Source organism: Aspergillus candidus (assembly GCF_002847045.1).
Source record: "Aspergillus candidus strain CBS 102.13 unplaced genomic scaffold BDW47scaffold_6, whole genome shotgun sequence".
In the NCBI taxonomy this organism is placed as follows: Eukaryota; Fungi; Ascomycota; class Eurotiomycetes; order Eurotiales; family Aspergillaceae; genus Aspergillus; species Aspergillus candidus.
Genome location: NW_020194011.1, coordinates 453,427 through 476,405, shown reverse-complemented (window position 1 = coordinate 476,405; position 22,979 = coordinate 453,427). Strand labels below are relative to the sequence as shown.

At 54.2% G+C, this 22,979-nt stretch overlaps 7 protein-coding genes and 1 non-coding gene across 8 annotated transcripts; 4 read left to right on the top strand and 4 right to left on the bottom strand.

The window, feature by feature from the left end:
* The first annotated feature begins 446 nt into the window (after positions 1-446).
* On the top strand, positions 447-1,281 carry BDW47DRAFT_74987 (uncharacterized protein). The gene has a single exon (XM_024819748.1). It carries the CDS (start codon positions 512-514, stop codon positions 1,046-1,048), a length of 537 nt encoding a protein of 178 aa, XP_024675080.1. The 5' UTR covers positions 447-511; the 3' UTR covers positions 1,049-1,281.
* On the bottom strand, positions 1,282-3,439 carry BDW47DRAFT_74986 (uncharacterized protein). The gene is made up of 4 exons (XM_024819747.1): positions 2,808-3,439; positions 2,531-2,758; positions 2,200-2,483; positions 1,282-2,149 (listed from the first exon to the last, which is right to left on the bottom strand). The coding sequence occupies exons 1-4, from the start codon at positions 3,395-3,397 to the stop codon at positions 1,515-1,517; spliced, it is 1,737 nt and encodes a 578-aa protein (XP_024675079.1). The 5' UTR covers positions 3,398-3,439; the 3' UTR covers positions 1,282-1,514.
* Positions 3,440-3,766: 327 nt separating this feature from the next.
* On the top strand, positions 3,767-5,919 carry BDW47DRAFT_134189 (MFS transporter; the record flags this gene model as incomplete). The annotated part of the gene is made up of 5 exons (XM_024818030.1): positions 3,767-4,693; positions 4,744-5,120; positions 5,181-5,286; positions 5,367-5,528; positions 5,881-5,919. 5 exons carry the CDS (start codon positions 3,767-3,769, stop codon positions 5,917-5,919), a joined length of 1,611 nt encoding a protein of 536 aa, XP_024675078.1.
* On the bottom strand, positions 5,835-7,513 carry BDW47DRAFT_100443 (arabinan endo-1,5-alpha-L-arabinosidase). Its single transcript, XM_024811433.1, has 4 exons — positions 7,021-7,513; positions 6,483-6,959; positions 6,243-6,328; positions 5,835-6,173 (listed from the first exon to the last, which is right to left on the bottom strand). The coding sequence occupies exons 1-4, from the start codon at positions 7,354-7,356 to the stop codon at positions 6,038-6,040; spliced, it is 1,035 nt and encodes a 344-aa protein (XP_024675077.1). The 5' UTR covers positions 7,357-7,513; the 3' UTR covers positions 5,835-6,037.
* A 2,454-nt stretch (positions 7,514-9,967) lies between these two features.
* BDW47DRAFT_t28 lies at positions 9,968-10,039 on the top strand. Its single transcript has one exon. It is a non-coding gene; the product is annotated as a tRNA-Arg (tRNA).
* Positions 10,040-11,376: 1,337 nt separating this feature from the next.
* On the top strand, positions 11,377-17,527 carry BDW47DRAFT_115636 (ankyrin repeat-containing domain protein; the record flags this gene model as incomplete). Its single annotated transcript, XM_024814823.1, has 6 exons — positions 11,377-11,419; positions 11,485-13,364; positions 13,407-13,495; positions 13,535-13,758; positions 13,795-14,517; positions 14,568-17,527. The coding sequence occupies 6 exons, from the start codon at positions 11,377-11,379 to the stop codon at positions 17,525-17,527; spliced, it is 5,919 nt and encodes a 1,972-aa protein (XP_024675076.1).
* A 109-nt stretch (positions 17,528-17,636) lies between these two features.
* On the bottom strand, positions 17,637-18,475 carry BDW47DRAFT_100439 (putative IgE-binding protein). The gene is made up of 2 exons (XM_024811432.1): positions 18,171-18,475; positions 17,637-18,088 (listed from the first exon to the last, which is right to left on the bottom strand). Exons 1-2 carry the CDS (start codon positions 18,429-18,431, stop codon positions 17,717-17,719), a joined length of 633 nt encoding a protein of 210 aa, XP_024675075.1. The 5' UTR covers positions 18,432-18,475; the 3' UTR covers positions 17,637-17,716.
* Positions 18,476-19,699: 1,224 nt separating this feature from the next.
* BDW47DRAFT_115635 (beta-glucosidase) lies at positions 19,700-22,922 on the bottom strand (the record flags this gene model as incomplete). The annotated part of the gene is made up of 3 exons (XM_024814822.1): positions 19,700-22,128; positions 22,176-22,347; positions 22,407-22,922. 3 exons carry the CDS (start codon positions 22,920-22,922, stop codon positions 19,700-19,702), a joined length of 3,117 nt encoding a protein of 1,038 aa, XP_024675074.1.
* Between the last annotated feature and the right edge of the window lie 57 nt (positions 22,923-22,979).

Sequence of the window (22,979 nt, the reverse complement as noted above, 5' to 3'; positions counted from 1 at the left end):
GTGGCGTGTCGGTAGCATTAGAACCCGATCGACCGATACGAGATAAATGGCTTCAGCTGACCTTGTGCCTGACCTGATAACGGTGACAGGGACCAGGAACGTCGGAGCATATACGACTGGTGCTTTTCTGGTGTGCTATGGCAGCCATTGTATCAATCATGGAATAAGTATCTGGTAGAGATTGATGTGAGTGATTCCAAGATTGTATGTTGCTGGCTTCGGGGTTCCGTAATGATATCGACGTATATTAGCATTGAGCATGGTTTACAATGTTGGCTTATTGAGCATATATAAAAATAAATAGATAAGAACCGCTGAGCCAAGGGTTAGTGTCTTAAGATGTAAGATGGGTGAATGAAGCTTGTTCCACCATGACGTCTTGGCTGTCAGACATCCATCTCTTCCACCACTTCTCCTATTTCCCTACTACTTCTACATCTACTAAACAACAAGATATATCAACACCATTCAAATCGGTACCCTCAACAAACCAACCAGCAGAATACCAAACATGGAAACTCCCGATCTTTCCCTCCCCCCAACCTGTCCTCCCCTGGGCGCCTTCGAGAACTACAACATGGACGACGCCGCCTTTGCCCTCTACACCCTCGTCGACCTCCCCCCCTCCTCGCTATCAGAACTCACCACCCTCGTCAACAGCGAGTGGATCACCAGTCCCGACGTCCCACCACTCGTCCTCCTGCCGGACCGGTACAACTTCACGGGGCAACCCCTCCGTGCCGTCCTCGACGCCCACGTCGCCCTCGACAAGGACATCACCCCGCGTGACGATAACCCCGACGTCGAAGGCAACCTGCACTGGTTTCCCTCGGCGTTTATAGTCGTCACTGATGTGGATTGGGCGACTAGGGGTCTGCTGTTTGTGTATCTTGATGATCGGGATGATGAGGGTGAGGGGTTGGATGCTGAGTCGCGTTCGTTGGAGAAGTTCTTTTTTCGTGCGCAGGATGCGTATCCTTTTTTGGGGAGTGTGAGTTATGGGGATTCAACCCTTTGTCAGGCGAAAGAGGAGCATGCCATTGAGTAGATCTTGGTCTTCTTCTCTTCTTACTTGTCATTGGAGGTTTACTTTATTCCGTCCTTTCGCTTCGTTTTGTACTCCTTGTCTTGTTTGGTTTGATCGCAGGGGACTACCATGGAGAGAGATGTGATGATGTGTATGTACATGAAGTGCATGTTATGACTGCTCATCCTATGTTGTATTGCATTGTTTGATAATCCGTTCACCTGCTACCCCGTGCTTGTTTGCAGAGGAAGCCTATGATCAGCCTCAGTTTCATCGCGGCGTTACCACTCTATCAACCGATCCTTTGGCGTCCTTCATCTAGGGTATGAAGCACCCCAAGAGTTGTAGTGGGTTGTCTGAATTATTCATCACCTGGGTACGTTTGTACGACTAATACCTAGTCCCAGTGTCTAGCAAATCAAGTCCGCCGTGTCTCAGACCAAAGCAATGCACATGTGTATTGAAGGGCGTGAATCGAAGACACAACTTAAGAATCCACCCGTGAATGAGGATAATCCAAAGACTCCAACATCATCAAATCCCCCGCCGAAATCGGCAAGATCCCGAAATTATCATCCGGCCAGGAATCCAACGACTGCAACGCCGCCGGTCCCCCCGGCAGATCGCCCGACACGATCGGATCGTCCGCAACCATACCACCCGCTTCGTGATGAGCACTCCGGTTCTGCAGTACAGCCTGGTACCAGCTGCGAATGCCCTTCCACTGCTGGAGGAGGTTCTGGAAGTAGTGCCCCTGATCCGGAGGCGTGTTGGTCATGGCAAGGAGCTCCTGTGTGCGCGTCGACACCACGTCCAGTGAGCCGTGCAGCCGGGCAATCCGCTCCGTGGAGGCCTGATCGGTGGTCGCGGCGTCGATAGCCACGGAGATCTTGCTCGCCAGCATGGTAGTGTAGGTCAGCTGCCGCCAGTCGAAGGCTGTCCAGGTCTGCATGTCCTCGCGCGAGATGCGGGTCGCTCGGTCCATGAATGCCTCGACGTGTGCCAGGCAGTCGAACATGATGGATACCCGGGTGGTGGAGATGGGAGCGTGGCGGACGTGGCCGTGGAGACCTATCTCGTGGGCATATGCGCCGGCAAGATCGCCCCATGTGTGGAGTTGTACTGCGTTTGTAGTTAGTTTGGTATGGGAGGATGATATTAAAGACACTTACTGTGATGAGACAGTTGCTGTGGAAGGCTGGCCCTCCATGTGCCCAGCTGGTCTTTCAGCGCTCGCACCGCCATCTGGACTTGGCCGTCGCCCATGGGTGTGTCGCGGTCCGCGTCTCCGATTACGAAGACATGGTACACGTCGTTGATGATTCGCACAACCTGGATAAAATATAAGAGCGACTTGTCGGAATCTACCTCGCTATCTTCCTGGAGGGAACGTGCGCATTGTTCCATGTACGACGAGTACGGGAGAGGTGATGGTTTGCGGCACATAATCGAGCATCTTCCTGGGTCAGTGGGTAAATGGACGAGCCGAGCCAGGTTGCGTACAAGGAAGATTGTATGTAGACGCCGATGAGCGTCCGTCGTGCCTCATAACTCCAATATTCCGGGTTCTCGCTAGTCCCGTGCTCGAGACCCAGCTGGCAGTTTACCGTCGACTCGTGCGTGGCTCGTGGTGGCTTCTGGTTAATCCCGAGGTCCACGATCATGGTGACGCATAGAGACGCCAACCGGTAGGCATGGTATTGCCCGGATTCAGCCACGTTGAAGTGATACCTGGACAATTATTAGAACCCCGATGGGTGACCGCAAACGGGCTCCATACCAGGCCAAATAGACTAATAAGCCCTGGAGAAGATCCAAGCTGCGCTCTCCTTTCACAAAAAACCTCGCGCTCAGATCGCCGAGAAAGAATGACTCGAGAGACCCCTGCCGCGGTTTATCTTGCCACGAAGCCACGACTAATATGGCCTGAAACAGCACCGGCCTCTCATACTGCAACCCCCGTACGCCCATCCCTCGAGGAACCAGCACGCAGGGAAAGTGCTTCTCTGTCATCTGTCTATACTGCCGACAGAGCATTTCCGCATGTGGCATACTCAGCAGACCACTGGTCAACGGATCATGGAGGGCGTTACTCGATCTCGCGAAGGACCCGACCTCCCGCGGGGAAGCATGGGGCGACGGACCGGGCAGTCTGTCCACCAAGCTACCCACCATGTCCTCGAGCGTCGCCATCCGAGTATGCAGACGACTCGGTCGCTTTCGAGGACGCTTGTCCGGGACTGTACACTCGATCCCATGCTCATAACACCGGTGACAAGTGGCTGGTGCTTCTCGGCTGGCGCAACATCGCAGTTTTTTTGCTTTGCATTCGGCGCAGGCACGCGTTTTTGACACTCGGTCTCGTTCCATTCCGTCCACCTATCGCTGATTGCTTGCTGACATATCCAGAATGTCTCCTCCCGATATCGTTCGGTAGGATCGACTGGATTGATGAATGTCGGGAAAAACAGCCTTTGAACCTCCGAGCCCCCGAGATGGAGTCCCGAGGATCACGTGGTGACCCGCATTTCCCGGGCTCGGAGACTCTTTTGTCTCCGAAGCCCTAAGTCTCGGCGAGTATCAGACTCGTCGGTATGAAATCCGGAGATGGGATTGGGATCTGTATATATTGCCGACAGTGGGTCTGGTTAAGAAGGGCGAATCTCCCCAGAATGATATCCCTATTTCTTCGCTCCTACCCTGTTCTGACCAGAAACACCTGTCTCAGTATACTGCAAAATGGGTGTACTGCCAACTACTACATCCCAGGACCCGGTTGAGTCCTCCATACTAGTCGGACTGACCAGAAAACCATGGCGACTAAACGTCACCAGCTCCCAGGACATTTTAGATTACCCCTATCAAGGAAGCGGCACTGCGGAAGACCCGTACATCGTGGGATGGCTGCCGGACGACGTCGAAAACCCCAAGAACTACAGTGAGACGCTCCGATGGAGCGTCACCGCGTTAATCGCGACCATGACCCTAGCGGTGGCCCTCGCCTCCTCAGCCTACTCGGGAACCGTCGGGCCATTAATCGCAGAATTCCAGTGCAGCCAGGAAGTTATCATCCTCGGGCTATCCCTCATGGTCCTCGGATACGCCATCGGGCCGTTACTCTGGGCTCCGATCTCCGAGTCGTTAGGACGCCGTAACATATTCTTGCTCTCGTACGCAGGCTATACAGCCTTCACGGCCGGCTGCTGCGGTTCGCAGAACGTCTGGACTCTGATTATCCTCCGATTCCTCACAGGCGTCTGCGGATCCAGTTCCCTGTGCATCCCCGGCGGCCAGATCGCCGACATGTTTGCTCCCGAGCTGCGGGGTCTGGGAGTCGGTGTCTTCTGTCTGGCTCCGTTCATTGGCCCCGCTCTGGGCCCCATTATCGGGGGGTTTTTGGGAGATGCGGGCGGCTGGCGTTGGGTGATGGGGCTGCTTGCCATAATGGGAGCGCTTTTGACCCTGACAGCCTATCTCTTCATGCCGGAGACGTACGCCCCAGCTCTGCTGAGAGCCCGCGCCGACAGACTGTCAACAGCCACGTCCAAGGTCTACAAGACCGCCGAAGACGCCGAAAACCCGCTCGTCTTCAAGGAGGTCGTCAAACATGCGCTGTTCCGCCCATGGGTTCTTCTCTTCCGCGAGCCCATCGTTCTCAGCTTGACGGTGCGCAACCCCAATACTCTAGTAACGATAACATAAATTAACAAGCCTAGCTCTACATGTCCGCCATCTACGGAACCCTCTACCTCTGCTTCGCCGCCTTCCCCATCGTTTTCCAAGAAAACCGCGGCTGGAGCGCCGGAATCGGCGGCCTCGGTTTCACGGGGGTCTTAGTCGGTCTATTCGTCGGCATCTTGATCATCTGCTGGGACAACACCCGCTACGTCCGCATCTATCGCGCCAACGGTGGCATCGCCCCGCCCGAGTGCCGTCTTCCTGCGGTGATTGCCGGCGGAGTCTCCATCGTGGTCGGACTGGCGTGGTTTGCCGCTACTGATGCGCCAACCGTTCACTGGGTAGTGCCCATTATTGCGGGGGCTCCGTTCGGGGCGGGATTCGTGCTGGTCTTTATTTGCTGTGCGAACTATTTGTCCGTTCTTTCTTTCTTTCTTAAACTTGAGCGGTATCTATCGTCTAACAGTTTGTTTAGAATCGACGCCTACACAATCTTCGCGGCATCTGTTCTAGCCTCCAACTCAGTAATGCGGTCTGTCTTTGCTTGTGTCTTCCCCTTATTCACAACCTACATGTTCAACGTACGTACCTCCCCAAAACCAATCCACTAGCTCCACTCATTCGAGCCATATCCCTCTAATATGCTGATGTGTACGTATAGGACATCGGAATTCACTGGGGCGTAGCAGTTCCCGGATTCATCGCCCTCGCGTGTCTGCCTTTCCCGGTCCTGTTTTACTTGTATGGGGCACGGATCCGTGCTCGTTGTAAGTATGCGGCGCTGGCTTTGGAACATACGCAGAGGGGAACGAAGACGATGGCAGTGGGAAAGGGGGAGGATGGGGATGTGTAGGTTTTGGTCTCTTCATTACATACCAGTGAAACTGGAGATTGAGCAGCTGGTGCTTTTCATTGGCAGTGTGTTGACATGGCAGTTGGATGATACATACAGATAGACTAGACTTATGTGTTATGTTGAATAGAGGTCATAATGAAATCTCCTTTCTAGTGCTGCAAATGCGAGTAAAATACGCAAATGGAAACCCACCCTTTCCAATTGTATACAAATAATATATAAATTTTATCAATAATTTCCATGTAGTACCTTAGCTACTATACTGCACTATGATAAGTATAAAAAATAGTAATATATACTATACTATATCGTAATGTAGTATATACAATCAAAGCTAGCCCTCTCCCTACCACTCTAATCAAGCAGCAGCAGCAGTACTGCACAAACAAGGGGTATTCAACAATAACTCGATCACCATATAAACCAATAGAAAAATAAAAAAGAAATCAAATGTATATACCGGCTTTCACATCAGTTTATACAATTGGCCAGCCATCCTCCCACTTCAGCTTGTTCCACCCAAACTGGTACTGGCTGGGATTGAGACCCTTGTTAGTGTCCGCGTACTGGTAGTAGAGGATTAGGCCGTGCTTTTTGTCGTTCGTAACTCCCCTATTTGAGTCAGTTTGGTCAGACATATATATAAAGAATAGGTAGGTGGAAAGGATGAGGGAGACATACTGGCCGCCTGGTCCGTAGACGTGTCCGTGGCTGGCAAGAAGGGTGGTTCCGCCGCCTTTGAGGCAGGATTGACCGTTGCGGTCGACCTTGGTTGGTTAGCACGGTTTAGGAAGGGAAGAGGGAAAGAGGGAAAGAGGGAAAGAGGGAAAGAGGGAAAGAGGGAAAGAGGGAAAGAGGGAGAGAAAGAAGAAAGACAGGAGAAGAGAAGAAGAAAGAAGAGAAGGAGATATAAAAACATACAAAGTTTCCCTTCCCCCCAGGTGAACGACACACCCGAATACTATATTCCTCACCCGGAGGCGGCTTCTTATCATCATAACCGAGACCGACTCCCGACGAAAAGGTCATATAGTAGAAGCCGTCATGCTGGAACTCAAAGGCAGCTTCCTCACGGTGGGAGCCGGTGGCGTTGTAGGCAAGGTTGTAAGGGGTGGCGTCGGTGATCTTCAGGGGTCCCTTCATGGGCACCTGGTACAGGTCATGCCAGTGGGAGCCGAAGTTGAGAAAGGGAGTGTCGCCGATGCGGATCCAGTTGGCGTCGATAGCATTGTAGGGCTTGTCAGCATTGGAGGAGAGCCCTGTGGAACCGTGGTCCTTCCACGATCCGACTTGCATGTTGGGGGAGCTGGCCACGCCGATGACAGAGTTCTTGGAACCCAGCTTCGAGATGGAGTAGTACATGTAGTAGGTATCCCCTTCTAAGTGGACGTCGGGGGCCTGTGATTGTCAGAGGGAGTACAGTGGGATATGTGGAGGGCGATGTGTTGTATTGTCTTACCCAGAGGTTCTTTGAGCCCGGGTGGTCGATCGATGACCCACCCGCGAGGGCCTCGCCTTTGACCGTCCAGGGTCCCTCGATCGAGTCCGCCACAGAGATGTGAATGCCCTTTCCGGTTGCAAAGCGGAACCAACGCCCGTCAGATTTGCGCTGCAATAGTCCGACGTCGTGGGTCCAACAGTCGCCGGAGCAGGGGCCTGGGTCGGAGAAGGCATTGGCCAGTGAGAGGAAAAGAAGACTGAAGATGAGTATGACGGAGGCCATGGTGGTGATTGGGGGAGGACGAGGTAGATGATGATAAGGAAGGAGTGAGATGGAATCAGCTCTCGAGTCCATTCGATACGAGCAGCTCCCCGGTTTATATAATGTCCAATGCCATGTGTGCCGTCCCTGTCAGCCATGGCCAGGTACGCCTGGACAGATGCATATTGTCCCAACACAGGTCACACGATAGAAGGTCCGCATGTAGTGGGGTGGGATTGCAACTGACGCTGAATATGTTGTCGCATGGGCCAATGACGGAGACAGTGGATATTAGGAGACAACAAGGTTGTTTGGATGTTAGGGGGTCATTCACCATCCGCAAGGGAGACTGATACTTTGGGAGGTAGTGGGCATTTCAGAGCCTCGTCTTGGTGGGTACAACATTGTTCTACATTATTTAGAATTTAATTCGATAATTCAACATGACGTGTCATGCTCCATGGCGTGCTTCATCCGCAGCAAGGTACTATGCGACGGAGTATATGGACATTAACGACACTGTAGCCGCTAGGCCGACTGATTCATGGTCCATGACCCGCGCCATGGAGGGTGTTGAGCCCACCCACCCGACACGGTGACTCGATCAGGAGCGAGAGATGGCTGAGTGAGAGAGGGGGGAAGTAGAAAGAAATGATGAGATATGCCAAGCAGAGTGTGCAGCCAGATCACACTAGTCGGACAAGCAAGGGTGTTGTTCTTTTGGGGTCTGGGGGCTCGGGATTTTATTATCAGAAACCTTATACATAACATTGCATTATGGGACTGGGAGAATCATCCAGTCGCCGCATGGCGTTTCAGTGGATAGTTGACAAGTCGAGATGATTCCCCACAGGGAAAGAAAAATAGTACGGGCGATCATCTCCACCAACGATGATGTTATGGAAGAGTTAGGGCTTCGGAGCGGTCTGGCTTACTTTCATCCATCCCATCTTATCCATCACATTCACAACGGATCGGATTCTCTCTCCTTTCAATCACCTTCCTGGTAGATCTCAGTCAAAATCAATGGTTTGGTTGACAAAGTTCATTGATGGCCATGCGACCGCCACTTGCGACCCCCTTGATCGGGCTCCATCTCTCTAAGGCGTCCAAAAAACTTCCTGCCATGCATTATTAGTCCCGCCATAGCTGCCTTCTTCCCTTGGTGGGGTCCAATTCAACCAACCCGAGACGCATCGCATCACCAGAGAAATCAAGTGCAATGGGTGGGCACGAAAATGAGACGAAAGGGGGAAAGTCAAAGCATCCAAATCCCGCACATAAGCCACCCACACTTTTACTAAAGTCTGACTTCCCAAGCCCCGGTACTCCTAGTAGAGTACACCGATATAACTCTCTGACAAGGTGTGTCCGGCCGAATATACAAACACATGATAGACATCGGCGACTGTCCCGAGTTGGGCCCCAAGGCGTTCGTGGCTCCAATCAGAATGCGCGACAAGCCCTAGACTGACTAGCAGTCGGACTAGCGGTTGTAGGAGACTATGGTCACGATCGAAATCATTGACCACCTGGCAAGGCTGAGCATGACTTAAATCGTCAGACTTAGCCAGTCAGAGAACACCTACCTCCCATTTTTTATTTTTGGTTTTTTTAGTGGATTTCTTTCACCCTTCCCAAGCCATGTTTGGAATCATCCACCCCAGACAATTATACCCTGGGATCGACGATGTTGGACACGAGATGTAACCGATCCTTGACGTTTTGAGATCGCCGCAGAGTATCATTCATGGCGTTTTGCGCATCCTTGATTGGGTTAAAATTAAGCACTGTGGCCCCTCCCCCCATATGGCGGGATGGCGGGCCATGGCTGATAACATGGGCTGATATCACGCTGCAAGTAATTTACTCCGGAGTGTGTCAGGTGGCTGATTGTTCTATTATCATATGGAAAGTTATTGTCATCACGGATGAGGCTGGGCCGCCGTTTGCTGACTGCATTCCCAAGTCTTCCGAACTCATCATTTTTCCCTCTTGCAGAATTAGTGCGACATGATACTGGTCGGAGATATGCCTGGATGGCCTTGCCATGCCTCTCGCTTGGAATGCATCTTGCATCTTTTTTTTAATCCCCGAAGTTCTAGCCACGAGCTGTGACCCACAGCCCAGTCACATTGATACGATCATTCGGTATGGTCGCTTACGATCGTGGATGTTAGGCCTCAAATATGCCAAGATTCTTTCTCCCGTGAGGTATTAATACCACGTATTATGATGCCATTTTGGTTTCTCTAGCCGAAGCATTACGAGATGTCGAGAGATTGAAAGTTATCGTATGTAGGACACTACCCCGCGTTAACCCCACGAACAACGTGGCTGTGAGAGGCAGACGGTGTAGATACGCTGTTCCTTCAGTAAGACAGCCAGCGAAAAGTGCGACCTGAAAATCAAACAGAACCGGTGACACAGAGGTCTGACCACAGGGCCCGAAGGCGTGCTTTACCGCGGTCCGGTCTGAGCCTTTTCGTCGAGCTTCATCTGTGGTGGCACCGCCATTGCCAGCTGATTCAGGACCCCACGGTACTGCCATGGGAATCTGGCCAAGCTTGTCTCGCACGTAGGATGATTTCTACCAAGCAAAAGGAAAAGAAACCAGTATATATCCACGTGACCTATACTGCCCTGACTCTGCCCGCTGGTTCACCCCCAGGTGGCCCTAGAGATGGTCGCAAGCTCTTAACAAGGTCCATTGGCGAAATGGTATCGCGTCGGTCTCCTAAACTGAAGATTGTGGGTTCGATCCCCATGTGGATCGCTTCTTTTTGCCGGATCAACTGATAACATGATTTTTAGCCCGAACCATGCTGCGCTGATCGGGTATGAGATCATAAAACGCGACGCATAGGATTCATTGGTGTCCCTCCGAGACGGGACTCAGCATTCCACCCGATTGCCAGGTACCAGGAATCCCCTGGGCCCTCCAGAAAAAAAGAATCATAGGCATTGATTGGTTTGACCATTCTACCAGATGCCGGACAAAGGATCTATTGTTCGGCAGAGCATTCCGCACTCCCTAAGCGATCTCAGGGCAAAGGACCGCAATGTAGATCATGCAGGTACCAGTGGGAGACGCGTAATGCGACAAACTTTGGGGGTTCCTCACCTCCATCGACGAGTTACGTACAGAAGATTGACTGGGCGAGAGCCAATAGGTAGTGTCTTATCAGGGGTTTGTGAAGATCTGCTGAAAGAACCGGTGTTTGAATCGTAGTATGTTGCTGGTTGCCTAGTATGCTCCTGGCTGCTGCCGGAGATGCTCAAGAGACGATCAACACCGAGGACAATAATGACATCAGTCGTTTGTCGGGTCGTTTCACCAGTGTCCATCAACGGACTATGAAAACTATTCTCTCTAGTCTCTTGTCAACTGTCGCCCCGGCAGAAAATTCTTGATTTCGCAGTCTCACTCACGGATAGTAAAAATAGTACTTCCCCCTCGGGACTCGGGATCCTCATAGTCATACCCACTGGGTTGCAAGATGCAAATCCCCTATCAAGGGATGATGGCTGGATCCACCACTGGACGCCCCATTAAGTTCAATTGTTAGTGTCGATCCTGGCGCTGGTGAAAAATGAACATGATGTGTCAGGTTTCAACCACGCGTCAAAATCTGCTGTTTGCTTAGTCGTGATTCTATAATTATATGAATCGAGCGTAGCAATTGTTTTGCCAAGCAGATCCTAGCTTGACGATGTCTTAGAAGGATGAGCCGATCGGTGATGTCCGTCAGAGTCGAGGAGCAAGTTGAATAATGGAGTAGGAATCGAAAGGGGAATCGAGATCATGTGCTCATCCGTGCCTGAGGCTGCATTGGCTAGCTTTGACCGTCAATTTCATTTTTTCCATCTCGCCAGTTTGCTCGAATCCTTCGACCCGCAACTTGATGCGCCCTGTTGACCGTGTTATGACCTCTTTGGTCCAGAATCCTTTCACAACTCACTCTGGTCACTCACCTTTGCCCCAAGGCTGACACCGCCCCACTGGACCCCGCCCAGCAAACAGCCTCGCCAGGTCTTTCTACTGCGCTGTCCGAGCCATTTGTCTTCGCATTTTGGGTATCATGCATGTCCTGACAGACACTCAAAATCATCATGGACGTCGACACCAGCGATTATGTACTGGTCAGCAGCCGAGGTAAGTTCGAGTGCACCGCCAAGCCGAACATCGGTCGCTAATATGCTTAGATACCGGCTCCGAAGCACTATCTGGAGGAAAACCCGAGACGATATGTAAGATTATAGACTGGCTAGAGCCGACGGATTCGGATTCCCCAGCCAGTGAGTATCGAAAACACCTGAACTCCCATGTGCCTGGTACAGGCCAGTGGATTCTGGACACCGACCAATATCGCCAATGGTTCGAAGGCGGTGACCAGGGCGCCCTTTGGATCAGAGGCATCCCAGGGAGTGGGAAGTCTGTAGTGGCTGCTAGTCTGGTCAGGAAGCTGCAACTTCAGGCCGAGTTTCCGGTCTTGTTTTTCTTCTTCCGCGAAATTATCATGTCGAACCGCACGCCCCAGGCGTTGTTACGAGATTTCGCCCGGGGCTTGCTGCCGCGCTGTCCGTCGCTCCAGTCTGGTCTCAAGCTACTGATGGAAGAGCATCCGAAAGTAGAGGCAGTGCCTTTCGATGGGCTCTGGCGGTGCGTTTCGTTGGGGTTGGCGGCAATGCCGAAAGTATACTGTGTGGTTGACGCCTTAGATGAGATGGAAACGGGTCATGTCAACTTCATACGCTCGCTGATTGACCTCGCAAATCAACACCCCAGTTCTATTAAGCTCGTGTTGACCAGTCGTCAGATTCTGTTTCACGAGAATCATTTCCAGGGAACCTCTGGGCTCGTCGACTTGCGGCTCGACCGTCAACACGTAGACAATGACATCGCAACCTACATCACCTATCGCTTGAATACCTCCCAGCCCCCAGTCAGCCCGGACCAAGCAGCTGCTATCAAGGTGGCTTTTTGCTCCAAAGGGAAAGGATTGTTCCTATACGCCCGCCTAATGATGGAGCAGCTATTAGCGCAACCCCAAGACATCATGTCGCGACTTGCCGACTTGCCAGATGGGCTGAGAAATATGTACACAGAAATACTGCGTGAGCATGCGATACGCTCTGGAACGAGCTCCCAGTTTCAACTATTGGTTCTGCAGTGGATCACGCATTCAGTCCGTCCACTGCGCTTGCTTGAACTAGCAACCGCCATCCAATCTTTGCCGGATCGAGGTGGCCTCAGATCTGACCAGGATGCAAAAGGCGCTGTGCAAAGCTCATGTGGACCGCTCTTGGAGCTTTGCGAGGATGGCGTGCTTCAAATTATCCATCATTCCTTGACGGAGTTCCTCCGGGATCCTGAGCTAAGCCATGCGCGAAGCTTAGGACCACAGGCCGGCATGCAGTCCGTAGACTCTAACATAATACATGGTCACATTGCCAGTACTTGTATTGATTATGTACTAACGGTGTGTGTCAACGAGTCTAACGCTATATATGAGGAGGATGGCAGCCAGTCCGACGAATCTTTCTCCAGAAACCTCAAGGAGTCATTTCGCCGATACCCGTTCCTACGGTATGCCGCCAAATTTTGGCCGTCACATGCTTCCAGAGCAACTGACGCCAACCAAACGCTCTTCGCAAAGATGGATGAAATACTCTCTCCAGAAAAAAGCGGATTTGAATTTTGGAAAGAGGTCTACCTAGACTGGGATCACCGAGATGTCAATTACAGCGCTCGCCCATTGCATTTAGCTGCCTTCTGCGGTCTCGATTATTATGTCAAGAATGTTATTCTCCGTGAAACGGACGTAAATATGGCAGACCGGTCTGGACGCACCCCACTGGTCTACGCAGCCATGCAGAACCACGTCGATGTCGTGCGCACCCTACTGCGGCATGGCGCCGCGCATGACATACCAGGTAACTCAGGGTTGACTCCTTTACACTATGCCGCGCAAAGAAACCATGTCGAATCATTACGGGCCCTACTCGAAGGTGGCGCTGATCCCTTGGCATCCAAGTCGAAGGAGAACGATCGTTTCAACCCTCAATGGAACGATTCCACCATTGGTGAGACAGCCCTGGTCTACGCCTGTCGCTACGGCCACGTGGAAACACTTCTAGAGCTACAAAAATATGTTGAATCGCATATTGTCCGAAATGGCCCCATCCACTGGGCTGCAAAAGCGGGTAAAGCAAGTATCTTACACGTCTTGTTACAAAACCCGCCGGTTCAACTTGGCATCAATGACAGAGACGCCAATGGAAACACGCCTCTATATCTGGCGGCATGTGAACATGAGAGTGCTGCTGTTCGGACACTGTTGGACCACGGGGCTGATGTTCGCACATTGTCTTGGGACACAAGATCACATCGCAATTCAGAGCGGATGGTGTCAAGCCGCATTCGTACTACAGAACCTCAACGATGCTACACACCTCTTCATGGATGGGCCCACTTGTCTGGTTTTTATTCCCGTCGAAATGTGCATACCAATCTACAAGAAATGATAGAAGTAGTGCGGCTTCTCGTGGCTGCAGGTTGCGATGTAAACGCGCGAGATCATTTGGGCCAAACAGCGCTGTTCGTCTTGAAGAAAATCGCGAGCTATCGTGCCAAGGAGGAGGATCGCGCTGTGGCCACCATCTCTGTACTTGCCACCCATGGTGCCGACGCCTCTGTTGTGGATTATGAGGGAAACTCGGTCCTTCACCTTCTTGAGAGTCACATCGTCACGGAAAGTGTACTGCGCTTGCTGATCGAAGCAGGGAGTGATATCAACGCTAAACGAATAGCGGATGGGAAAACGGCATTGATGATTCAGGCTGTCGCCAGCCTTTTGGCTGTAGATCTCAAGCCGTTTCACACATTTGGTGCTGATTTCGACATTCAAGATGCGGACGGAAATACAGCAGCACATCTCGCTGCAAATGGGGCTATGCGGAGTAGCCGGCTTGCACAGAGCTGGGTAGCTATTGCAAACCCAAGCCTTCGAAATAATTCCGGCCAAACAGTGCTGCACAGCCTGCTCTGCAGCTCCGGGGTGGATAGGCCAGGGTTGATATCGTCTATGGTGGAGAAGGGCTTCTCTCTGGAATCACAGGATCACCGTGGCCGTACGGCTCTTCTTACATTCGTCGATGGGCAACGCTGGAGTGACTCGAACGAGGTTCTGCTGGGGTCACTCCTAGGGCTCGGTGCTAATCCACGAGCCACAGACTACCAAGGCAAATCTGGTAAGTTGATGGAACCCTTATATCGCTGTAGGGAGGCTAATGGGGTATAGCATTGCACTTGATTGCAGTGTCAGTCGTGTCATTTATTGACGCGGGGAGGTCCGATGTAGAGAAAAAGAAAGGATGGATGAAACAGCTTATTGATGCCGGTGCCGATATTCGCGCAGTTGACCACACAGGAAACACCGTCCTGCATGACAGTATGGCGTGGCGTGAGAGCTGGAGAATGGTCCAATCCTCCGTACATGCGGCCGTGGAGCTGGAAAGCCCGGTTCAGGCGTGCAACCACCAAGGAAGAAACATTTTGCATCTAGCCGCACTGGCTGACGATAGTACTAGATCAGAAAAGCAGGAGGGTAAGGACGGCATGGCCACCCGACTCGGGTTTGCGCTGCAGGCACATATAGGCCTCGATATTAATGGCCCGGACCATGAAGGGATCACTCCTTTGCATTTGGCGTCCACCGTGTCAGAGCAAAATACAAGGAGACTGGTCCAGTCGGGCGCCGATTTCCGACTTCGAACCAACAACCATGAAACGCCTCTTCATTCTGCTGCAAGGGCTTGCCAAAGCAATATTGTTGGCTACCTACTGGAGCTGTACCAAGGCAACTTAGACTTGGTCAATGCCCGGAATCTCACAGGACGGACAGCTTTGCACGAGGCTGCCAGGAACGGGAGACAGGAGTCTGTGAAGCTCTTGCTCGATGCCGGGGCAAACCCCACCATCCAAGACGCCCGGGGCCGGAGTGCTCTACATGCGGCAGGCGAGTTCGAGGCCCGAAGCTGCTTTTCAAGTGAAGGCAGTCAGCCTAAGAAAGATACCACTAAGGACAACTCTCTTCAACGGATGAGGGTGATGATTGAAACGGAGGATGGGAGCAAGAATATTCGGGAAGTTGTTCGATTGCTCGTAAATTCCGGGGCTGATCCTGCACAACTTGACAACGAAGAACACACCCCAACCGATGTCGCCTTGATGCATGGATCATCAGCCGTGGTCGAAGAACTCGCACCGAGGATACAGGCTATATACAGCCGTTCCGATGGGGATGGGGACGGTCTTTCACCGGTCGATCCTCTAGGCGAGTCCTTGTATAACAACAGTTCATCTGCCCTCCGCTGGGTAGATGATTTCTCGGTGCCTAAAAACCATCGGCAGCTGCTTGAGCGTGCGATCTCTACTGGCAACGAACTGTTGGTGGAAAAGCTGGTACGAACGAAGCGGCTTAGACTGATCGAGGATGATGGCACGTCGGCTCTTTGCTTCGCGGTCCGCTGGGGGTGTGTATCGATGATGAGGAGATTGGTGCCCTATTCCGGTGATCTCAACTCATGCTCTCCTCCGCTGTTGATTGTTGCCGCAGAGCGGCGTCTCCCCAACATCGAGATGATCAAATTGTTGGTTGAATGTGGCGTTGACCCCAATGCCCAATATACTGACGAGAAGTACCGGCATGGTGTGACTGCGACTCACATTCTGGCCAGAGGGAAACATTGGTGGAATGTCAGCGGACTGGCATGTCTTCTGGACGCTGGAGGCGACACTGAAGTCAAAACATTGGATGGCAAAACACCACTCCATACCGCACTCGAGTCTGGCGACTCGGGATATTCATCGGGGGAAGTCTGGCCTGACCGGACGCTGCAGGTTCTCGTGCAGCACGGCGCCGATGTCAACGCCACCACTTCGGAAGGAGTCGCGCCTCTCCACACTGCCTTGAGCAATCAAAGGGACGGGGATACCCTCGCGCTCCTGCTTAGCAGTGGCGCAGACCCATCCCTAGGAGACACACCGGCTATATTCTCTGCGCTGCGTGCGCGCGACCCATCAGCACTGAAGGTCATCCTGCAAGCCGGCATCGACCCAAACCTAGTACATAAGCCCCGCGGCAAGAAGCGACGCCCGAAGAAGGTCGAGGAGCAGACTCCGCTCGAACTAGCCGCGAGTCCATCCGGCTCGATCGACCTTCGCTGGACAGATATCATCGCCGCCCACGAACAGTGCATCTCGTTGCTCCTCGACCACGGTGCTAACCCCAATCTCCCCCTACGAAACGGCCTGTCCACCCCTCTCCACGAGATCTGCAGCCTCAACGGCCTCATCAAGCCGATCATCCGGGCTGGATGCGATCTGGAACAGCGGGACGCAGACGGTCGAACCCCACTCCACCGTTCGTGCATTGGATCCTTTTCTTATCCTTACGACCCGAGCATCAACAAGGAGTATGCGTCGCTGCAACTGGTCGAGAGCGGAGTCAGCGTGCACGTCGCAGACGACACCGGATCCACTGCACTACACTACGCGGCGCAGCACGGCATGAGGTCCACCGTGAAGGCGCTCCTCGCGGCGTCCGCGTCCCCAGCCGTCAAAAACAACGCCGGCTTCACCCCATTCTACTACGCACTTTTAAAGCCCAGGTGCGACATCATCAATGCGCTACTAGACGCAGGGGCCAACCCGCTGGAGCGCGGGCCAGACGGCCGCACCGCTCTTCACTTCCTCGCGCCCTGCCTGATGGAATACGACTACACCTCACTCTATGATGATTCCGAAGAAGAAGAAGAAGACGACGACGAAAACGAAGACGAAGACGCAGAAAACCTCACCCGGTTCGGCCGCCTCTACCGCCGCCTAGTAGCAAGCGGGTGCGACCGTTCCGCACGCGACAACGACGGCAACACGCCACTCTTCGCATACGTAGCGACAGTGAAACTCTACCACGAAGACGTGGAGACGCCTCGGCCTCCGACAGCCGCGGACATGGGCGCGCTGTTCGCGGAGCACGACGTGCAGGCGCGGAACAACAAGGGGGAGACGCTGCTGCATGTGGTGGCGCAGCGGGACGATCTCGACAATGCGCTGGTGGATGCGCCGGAGATCTTCACGGCGCTGGTGGAGAGGGGGCTTAGTCCGTGGACGGAGGATGGGGAGGGGGCGACGGCGTTGGATGTGGCGGCTGCTTTTGAGCAGGATGAGATCTTGGCATTATATGCGCGGGATGAGTAGTAGGACAGTCGAGATGTACATCATTTCTATATCATCATTGATCCATATATCATATACATATACATACAACATCCAACCATAAAGCATACCCCATTCAACCACAAACACATATCAATCCAACCTCACCCCCCTTTCCCAAAAACCACATCTCAAATCATAAACTACGCCCAAGAGAGAGAAAGAAACATCTCAAAGATACTCCCAAGCGGCAGCCCCAGCTCCCTCCTCCCTAACAACAGCCATAGCCGAGAACCCCAAGCAAGAATCCCTCTTGCCCCCAGGCACAGTGGCATTCTTCAGGGCGGCAAACACCTGCCAGCGCGGGATGGTCTCATTCTTCGCCGGCACCGGACAAGCCATGAAGCCGTGCGCGCCCTGGCCCTCGTAGGACCAGCGGCCGAGACCCGTGCCGTTGGTGCTTCCCTGCACGGCGGGCGGGGTGTACACGAAGGGCCCGGTGGAGGAGCCAGCGGGGATGGAGGAGGAGGCGTGCGGGGGCGTGAAGGAGAGGGAGCCCGCCGGGGAGACGTAGATTTGCTGGGAGCCTGGGACCATTGCGTTCTTCATCATTTACTTGTTAGCATTGGGATGATATATTTGGAAATGGGGGGGGGAAAGGAAAGGAGATGAAGGAGAGGGGTACCAAAGAATGATCTCCAGAGATAGCAGTCTCCTTTCCAGGAGGACAGTCATCGTTTTTGGCAACGACTTCAGGGCAGTAAGTCGAGGAACGTCCGCCGAGCCAGAAGTGGCCGTCTGAGGCGGTTAGGGTCAGGTAGTGGATGGGAGAGGCGGAGCGGGCGGCGATGACGGTGAAGCTGTCGCTGCCGCTGTCGGGGGAGGAGCGGAGTTGGGGGAGGGCGGAGACGGCGCCCAGGAGGGGGAGGAGAGAAAACAACTTCATGTTGTTTGATTGTTTATGAGTTTGGGGTTTCAAGTGAGGTGTTTGGTTGAAGTTGGAGGATTGAATGATTGATGAGGAGGAGGAAGGAGAGAAGTGGCGGAACTTTATATCTTTTACCACTCTGCGTGTAGATGGATGATGTAGGATCATTTACCTATCTGGGATAGACGTCGATCACTTACTGACGTTATTCAATAGATTTAGATTTGAGATGGAATAGAATCGAAGCATGCTAGTATAGATTCATTAAGGATCGTCATACAACAGTTTACAGCACACAGTGTAGTATAATTATAGTCGACAACTCAGTGTACACCTATCTCTACCTATCTATCTATAGCTGTACCTCAACTATCCTACTATTCTAGTCCAGTCTCTACCCAGTAAACGCAGTAATATCTGCCTACCTACAGCAAAGCAAAACAAGAAGAAAAATAGTCTGTATCCACAAAAGGCAACAAAATTCACCCCAATCCCAACCAATCTCAACCAGTCAAACCAACAAAAAAAACCAAAACAAGCGCACTGATCGCCGGACAATCCTTGCTTTTCCCTCTCCAGCTCCGTCATCTGTTTCAAACAAACACCCCATGAACCTCAGAACCATAGTTAAGAAGGGTCAGTGACGATTCATAGCGCGTAGAGATCCCCGTGCATGGGAAGTACCCCCATATCTCCACTGAAAGATGAAGATCCTTCCATTGTTCAGAAGCATCGATCACATGGGGGAATAGATTCTGGTTCGGTTGGCTCGCAAGGTATTCCTCGTAGATGTTTACTACTTAGTACCTACCTAGATACGTAGATACTGCTACTAAATCCAGATCGTTCCACGGTAGATATACCAAGAACTAGCGTGTAGACGACCATGTTTCAGCCAGAGGTGGGAAGGGTACACGATCCAAGGCGTGGATGATAGGATCGGCAGCTAGTCTCGTTTTGCATTCTCCTGATTAGGACAGAAAAATAAACAAACAAGTTAGTTAACGCGATCTTGAGACGAGAGAAGATTTGGTAGCGAGAGTGGAGTGGAGTTCGTTTTTGGTGGCGGTGCTGTGATTATTTGGTACTGTAGTGGAGTGGAGGAGGAGTGTGGCGGTGCTATGTTACTTATGTATATCGTCGAGTATGGAGTGCAAGTTCTACTAATGTGTATGAACTGTGGATATACTGTAGATACTATGTATAAAAAGTCTTATGTAGCTATGTCAATGCACGGATATATATATATAGAGAATGTAATAATGTACAACCCCCCAAAGAATAACCTACAACGTCCCCCCCAACGGTAGATCCCTCGAACTCTGGCCCACCTTGATCTCAAACGTCCCCGTCGGCAACACCCAATTCTGCTGCGCCTTGCTCCAATAACTCAGGTCTTTCCGAGTCAGCGTCATCGACACCGTCTGCTGCGCTCCCGGCGCGACCTCTACCTTGCTGAAGTTGCGGAGGACGCGGACGGGGAAGTCCACTGGCAGAGTCACCAGCTCCTGCTCGCCGGAGCCCTCCTCGGTCTCCATCCAGACTTCTTCGGTGACGCCGGATGGGAAGGAGACGTAGGCTTGGATGACGGTTTGGCCGGTTCGCGCGCCTGTGTTGGCTACTTGGACCTCGACGGTCGCCATTAGGTCGTAGAGGGTGGGGTTGCCGCCTAGGCCGCCGCCAGAGGGGGAGCTGCGGCGGGGTGGGACCACGGTGTAGTTCTTGGGGTAGTGCTTGTATGGGGCGGGGGAGGTGCCCTCGAGGGAGGTAAGGTACGGGTAGATGTACTTGGGGACCGGCGAGAAGCCCTCCGGGAATAGCACGCCGTCTGCCGGTGGCGGCTGGCGCTCGTAGTCCGGGGCTGCGCGCGGGTCCGCTACTCGCGCCGGCGGCAGCGCTGACCGCGATCGCAGTGGCGTGATCTTGAGGTCCGATAGCGAGAAGCTCGTGTAGGACAATCCGTAGCCGAACTCGTACCGCGGCGTCACGTTGTACTGGTCAAAGTACCGGTGGTCGATGTACAGTCCCTGGTCAAAGTCCACCTGCGGCACCGGCGCGTTGGCCTCGTACAGAACCTGCGCCCCGGGCCCGTAGTCCTCCAGGCTCTTGCCCACCGTGTAGGGCAATCGGCCGCTGGCATCGACGTCGCCGAACAGCACGTCCATGAGCGCCGTGCCGCTCTCCTGGCCAGGCAGGTGCGCGAACAGCACCGCGTGCACGCCCGGCAGGTCGATCCACGGCTCCACCACCACGGGTCCCACGGAGTGCACGACCACCACCGTGCGCCCGGCACCCTCGCCGCAGTTCTCCGCCACCGTGTTGATCAGCGTGTCGCCGCCCTTCTGCAGGAAGAGGTGGTTGCGGTCGCCGTGGATGCCGTGCGCCGAGATGTACCCCTCGCCCGAGTCCGCACTCACGAACACGAGGCACAGGTCCTTGTCGGTCGCGTCCTGCGGCATCACCATGTTGCGCGTGTAGGCCGTCATCTCCACGCCCGGTGCCCAGGACTGTTCCAGCGCCTCCAGCGGGCTGACCAGGTACGGGTAATCCACGGTGCCGCTGCCCCAGCCCATGCCCAGGGTTCCCTGGTTGCAACCGCGGTCTGGACAGCCGTTGGGTCCCATACCAGGGCCCGAATCGTCGCCGTAGACACCAACGCGCAGACCCGCCTCCGGGGTGGGCGGGCCCCGCGCCAGCGGCAGTGTCTGGTCGGTGTTCTTAACCAGAACGATGCCCTCGGCGGCCACGCGGCGCGCTGTGGTGGCGTGGGCGAACTCGCCCTCGCCGCGGGCTTCGAAGTAGAAGTTGACAACACCGGTCTCCTTGGTCTCCGGGGCGCCGGGGCTGCCGTGGTGGATGTAACCCTCGGCGTCGTTGGTCCAGGAGGAGAAATTGGGACCCTGGCCCGGTTCCCACTCGTCCTGCTTCAGGTGGTACCACGCCGCGACGATGCGGGTCACCATGTCGTTGATGCGCTCCATGGGTACCGAGGTGTTGAGCGCGGCGCGGGTCAGCTCCGGTCCCCAGAGGGGCTTGCCGTCCGCCCAGCGTAGGCCGTCTCCGGGCATGCTCATGTCCAGACCGCCCAGCGCGCTGTTGACGCCGGACCGCTGCGCGCCCCAGTCGGACTGCACGAAGCCCTGGAAACCCAACTCGTCCTTCAGGATGCCGTTGAGCAGCTTGCTGTTTTCGCAGCTGTGGCTGTTGTTGACCTGCTGGTAGGCGCACATGACGCTGGCCACGTCGGCGCGCACGCTCTCGGCGAAGGGCCACACGAAGACCTCGCGGAGGGCCCGCTCGCCGATGTTGGACGACACGGCGTGGGAGATTCCCCACTCGTACGGCCGGCGGAAGTGTTCCTGCTCGTTCATGACAAAGTGCTTCGCGGTGGCCATGACTCCGTTGCTCTGGATGCCGCGGATGGTCTCCGCTGCGGCGACACCCGACAGCACGGGGTCGGAGCCGAAGGACTCCCAATTGCGGCCACCGGCGGGCATCATGCCCAGCGGGCCCATAGACGGGCCCAGCAGGACGTTGATGCCCTTAATGCGAGCCTCCGCACCCATAGCGGCGCCGCGTGCGTGCATCAAATCTCGGTTCCAGGTCGCGCCGGTAGTGATGCCGGCGGGGAAGGGGGTAATGCGGTCGGTGAATCGTACGCCCAAGGGGCCATCCTGTAAACACAACGAGGGGAAGCCCACCGATTCCGCGGTGCCTACCTCTTAGTAACTTTGACAGAATGCAGAGCAGTATCAAACATACCAGTATTTCCAACACACATGCCCATACTCCAACCGATCCCCGTCGTAATGTTAATCTTCTCCACCAAACTCATACGCTGCACCATCTCCTGGGCCTTGCGATAATCATCGGCCCAGGCATCCAGAGTTCCTCCGCGCGGCGAAGGGAACCACGAATCGGACGGGGGCATGCCCTGGAAAAACCCCGTCAGCATCATCACCCTTCCCGACAATAACCCAAGACAAAACATACCACCGGTCTATTCCTATCCCTCCTCGCCGCAAAACTCGAAAACGCCCACACCAGCAACGCCAGCCCCACGATGACGGCGACCAGCGTCCGCCACCAGTACCGGGCATGACGGACAGCGCGCCATCCACCCGACTGGGCCTGGATGAGCGACCGCCGACGGTGTCGCTCGCGACGGCCGCGTTTCAGTTCCTCATCGTCCGAGGCCAGCTCGTCGTCCACTAGATCATACTGTCTGCTGGCGGAGAGCAGCTCCTGCTCCGCGTCGGTGATGCTGTCGAGGTAGGCCTCGACGTCGCCGGACTTGCGGCGAGCGGAGGCGGGGGCGTAGGCGGCGGAGGCGTTGCGGGGGCCGCGGGCGGAGCGGTCGACGCGGCGGAGTTTGACTTCGTTGGGGTCGTCGATGTCGGAGAGGCCGGAGAGGGTGCCTTCGTCGGCGGAATCGTAGGGAGTGTCTTCGTCGGGGACGGAGCCCGATACGGGGGCGTATCGTTGCCCTTTGGAGGTGGTGGGAGGCATGGTTAAGGAACGGAAGGCATGAGCCGTGGAAAAAGAAAGACGGACAGGGAGGAGATT

Coding starts and splice junctions, on each gene's coding strand:
- BDW47DRAFT_74986 (XM_024819747.1), bottom strand. CDS start 3,397: ATGGAACGAGACCGAGTGTCAAAAACGCGTGCCTGCGCCGAATGCAAA. Junction 2,484..2,530: donor GTCTACATACAATCTTCCTT/GTACGCAACCTG, acceptor TGACCCAGGAAG/ATGCTCGATTATGTGCCGCA. Junction 2,150..2,199: donor ACAGCAACTGTCTCATCACA/GTAAGTGTCTTT, acceptor CTACAAACGCAG/TACAACTCCACACATGGGGC.
- BDW47DRAFT_74987 (XM_024819748.1), top strand. CDS start 512: ATGGAAACTCCCGATCTTTCCCTCCCCCCAACCTGTCCTCCCCTGGGC.
- BDW47DRAFT_100443 (XM_024811433.1), bottom strand. CDS start 7,356: ATGGACTCGAGAGCTGATTCCATCTCACTCCTTCCTTATCATCATCTA. Junction 6,329..6,482: donor CTGGGGGGAAGGGAAACTTT/GTATGTTTTTAT, acceptor TAACCAACCAAG/GTCGACCGCAACGGTCAATC. Junction 6,174..6,242: donor GTCTACGGACCAGGCGGCCA/GTATGTCTCCCT, acceptor TGACTCAAATAG/GGGAGTTACGAACGACAAAA.
- BDW47DRAFT_100439 (XM_024811432.1), bottom strand. CDS start 18,431: ATGAAGTTGTTTTCTCTCCTCCCCCTCCTGGGCGCCGTCTCCGCCCTC. Junction 18,089..18,170: donor TCTCTGGAGATCATTCTTTG/GTACCCCTCTCC, acceptor TAAATGATGAAG/AACGCAATGGTCCCAGGCTC.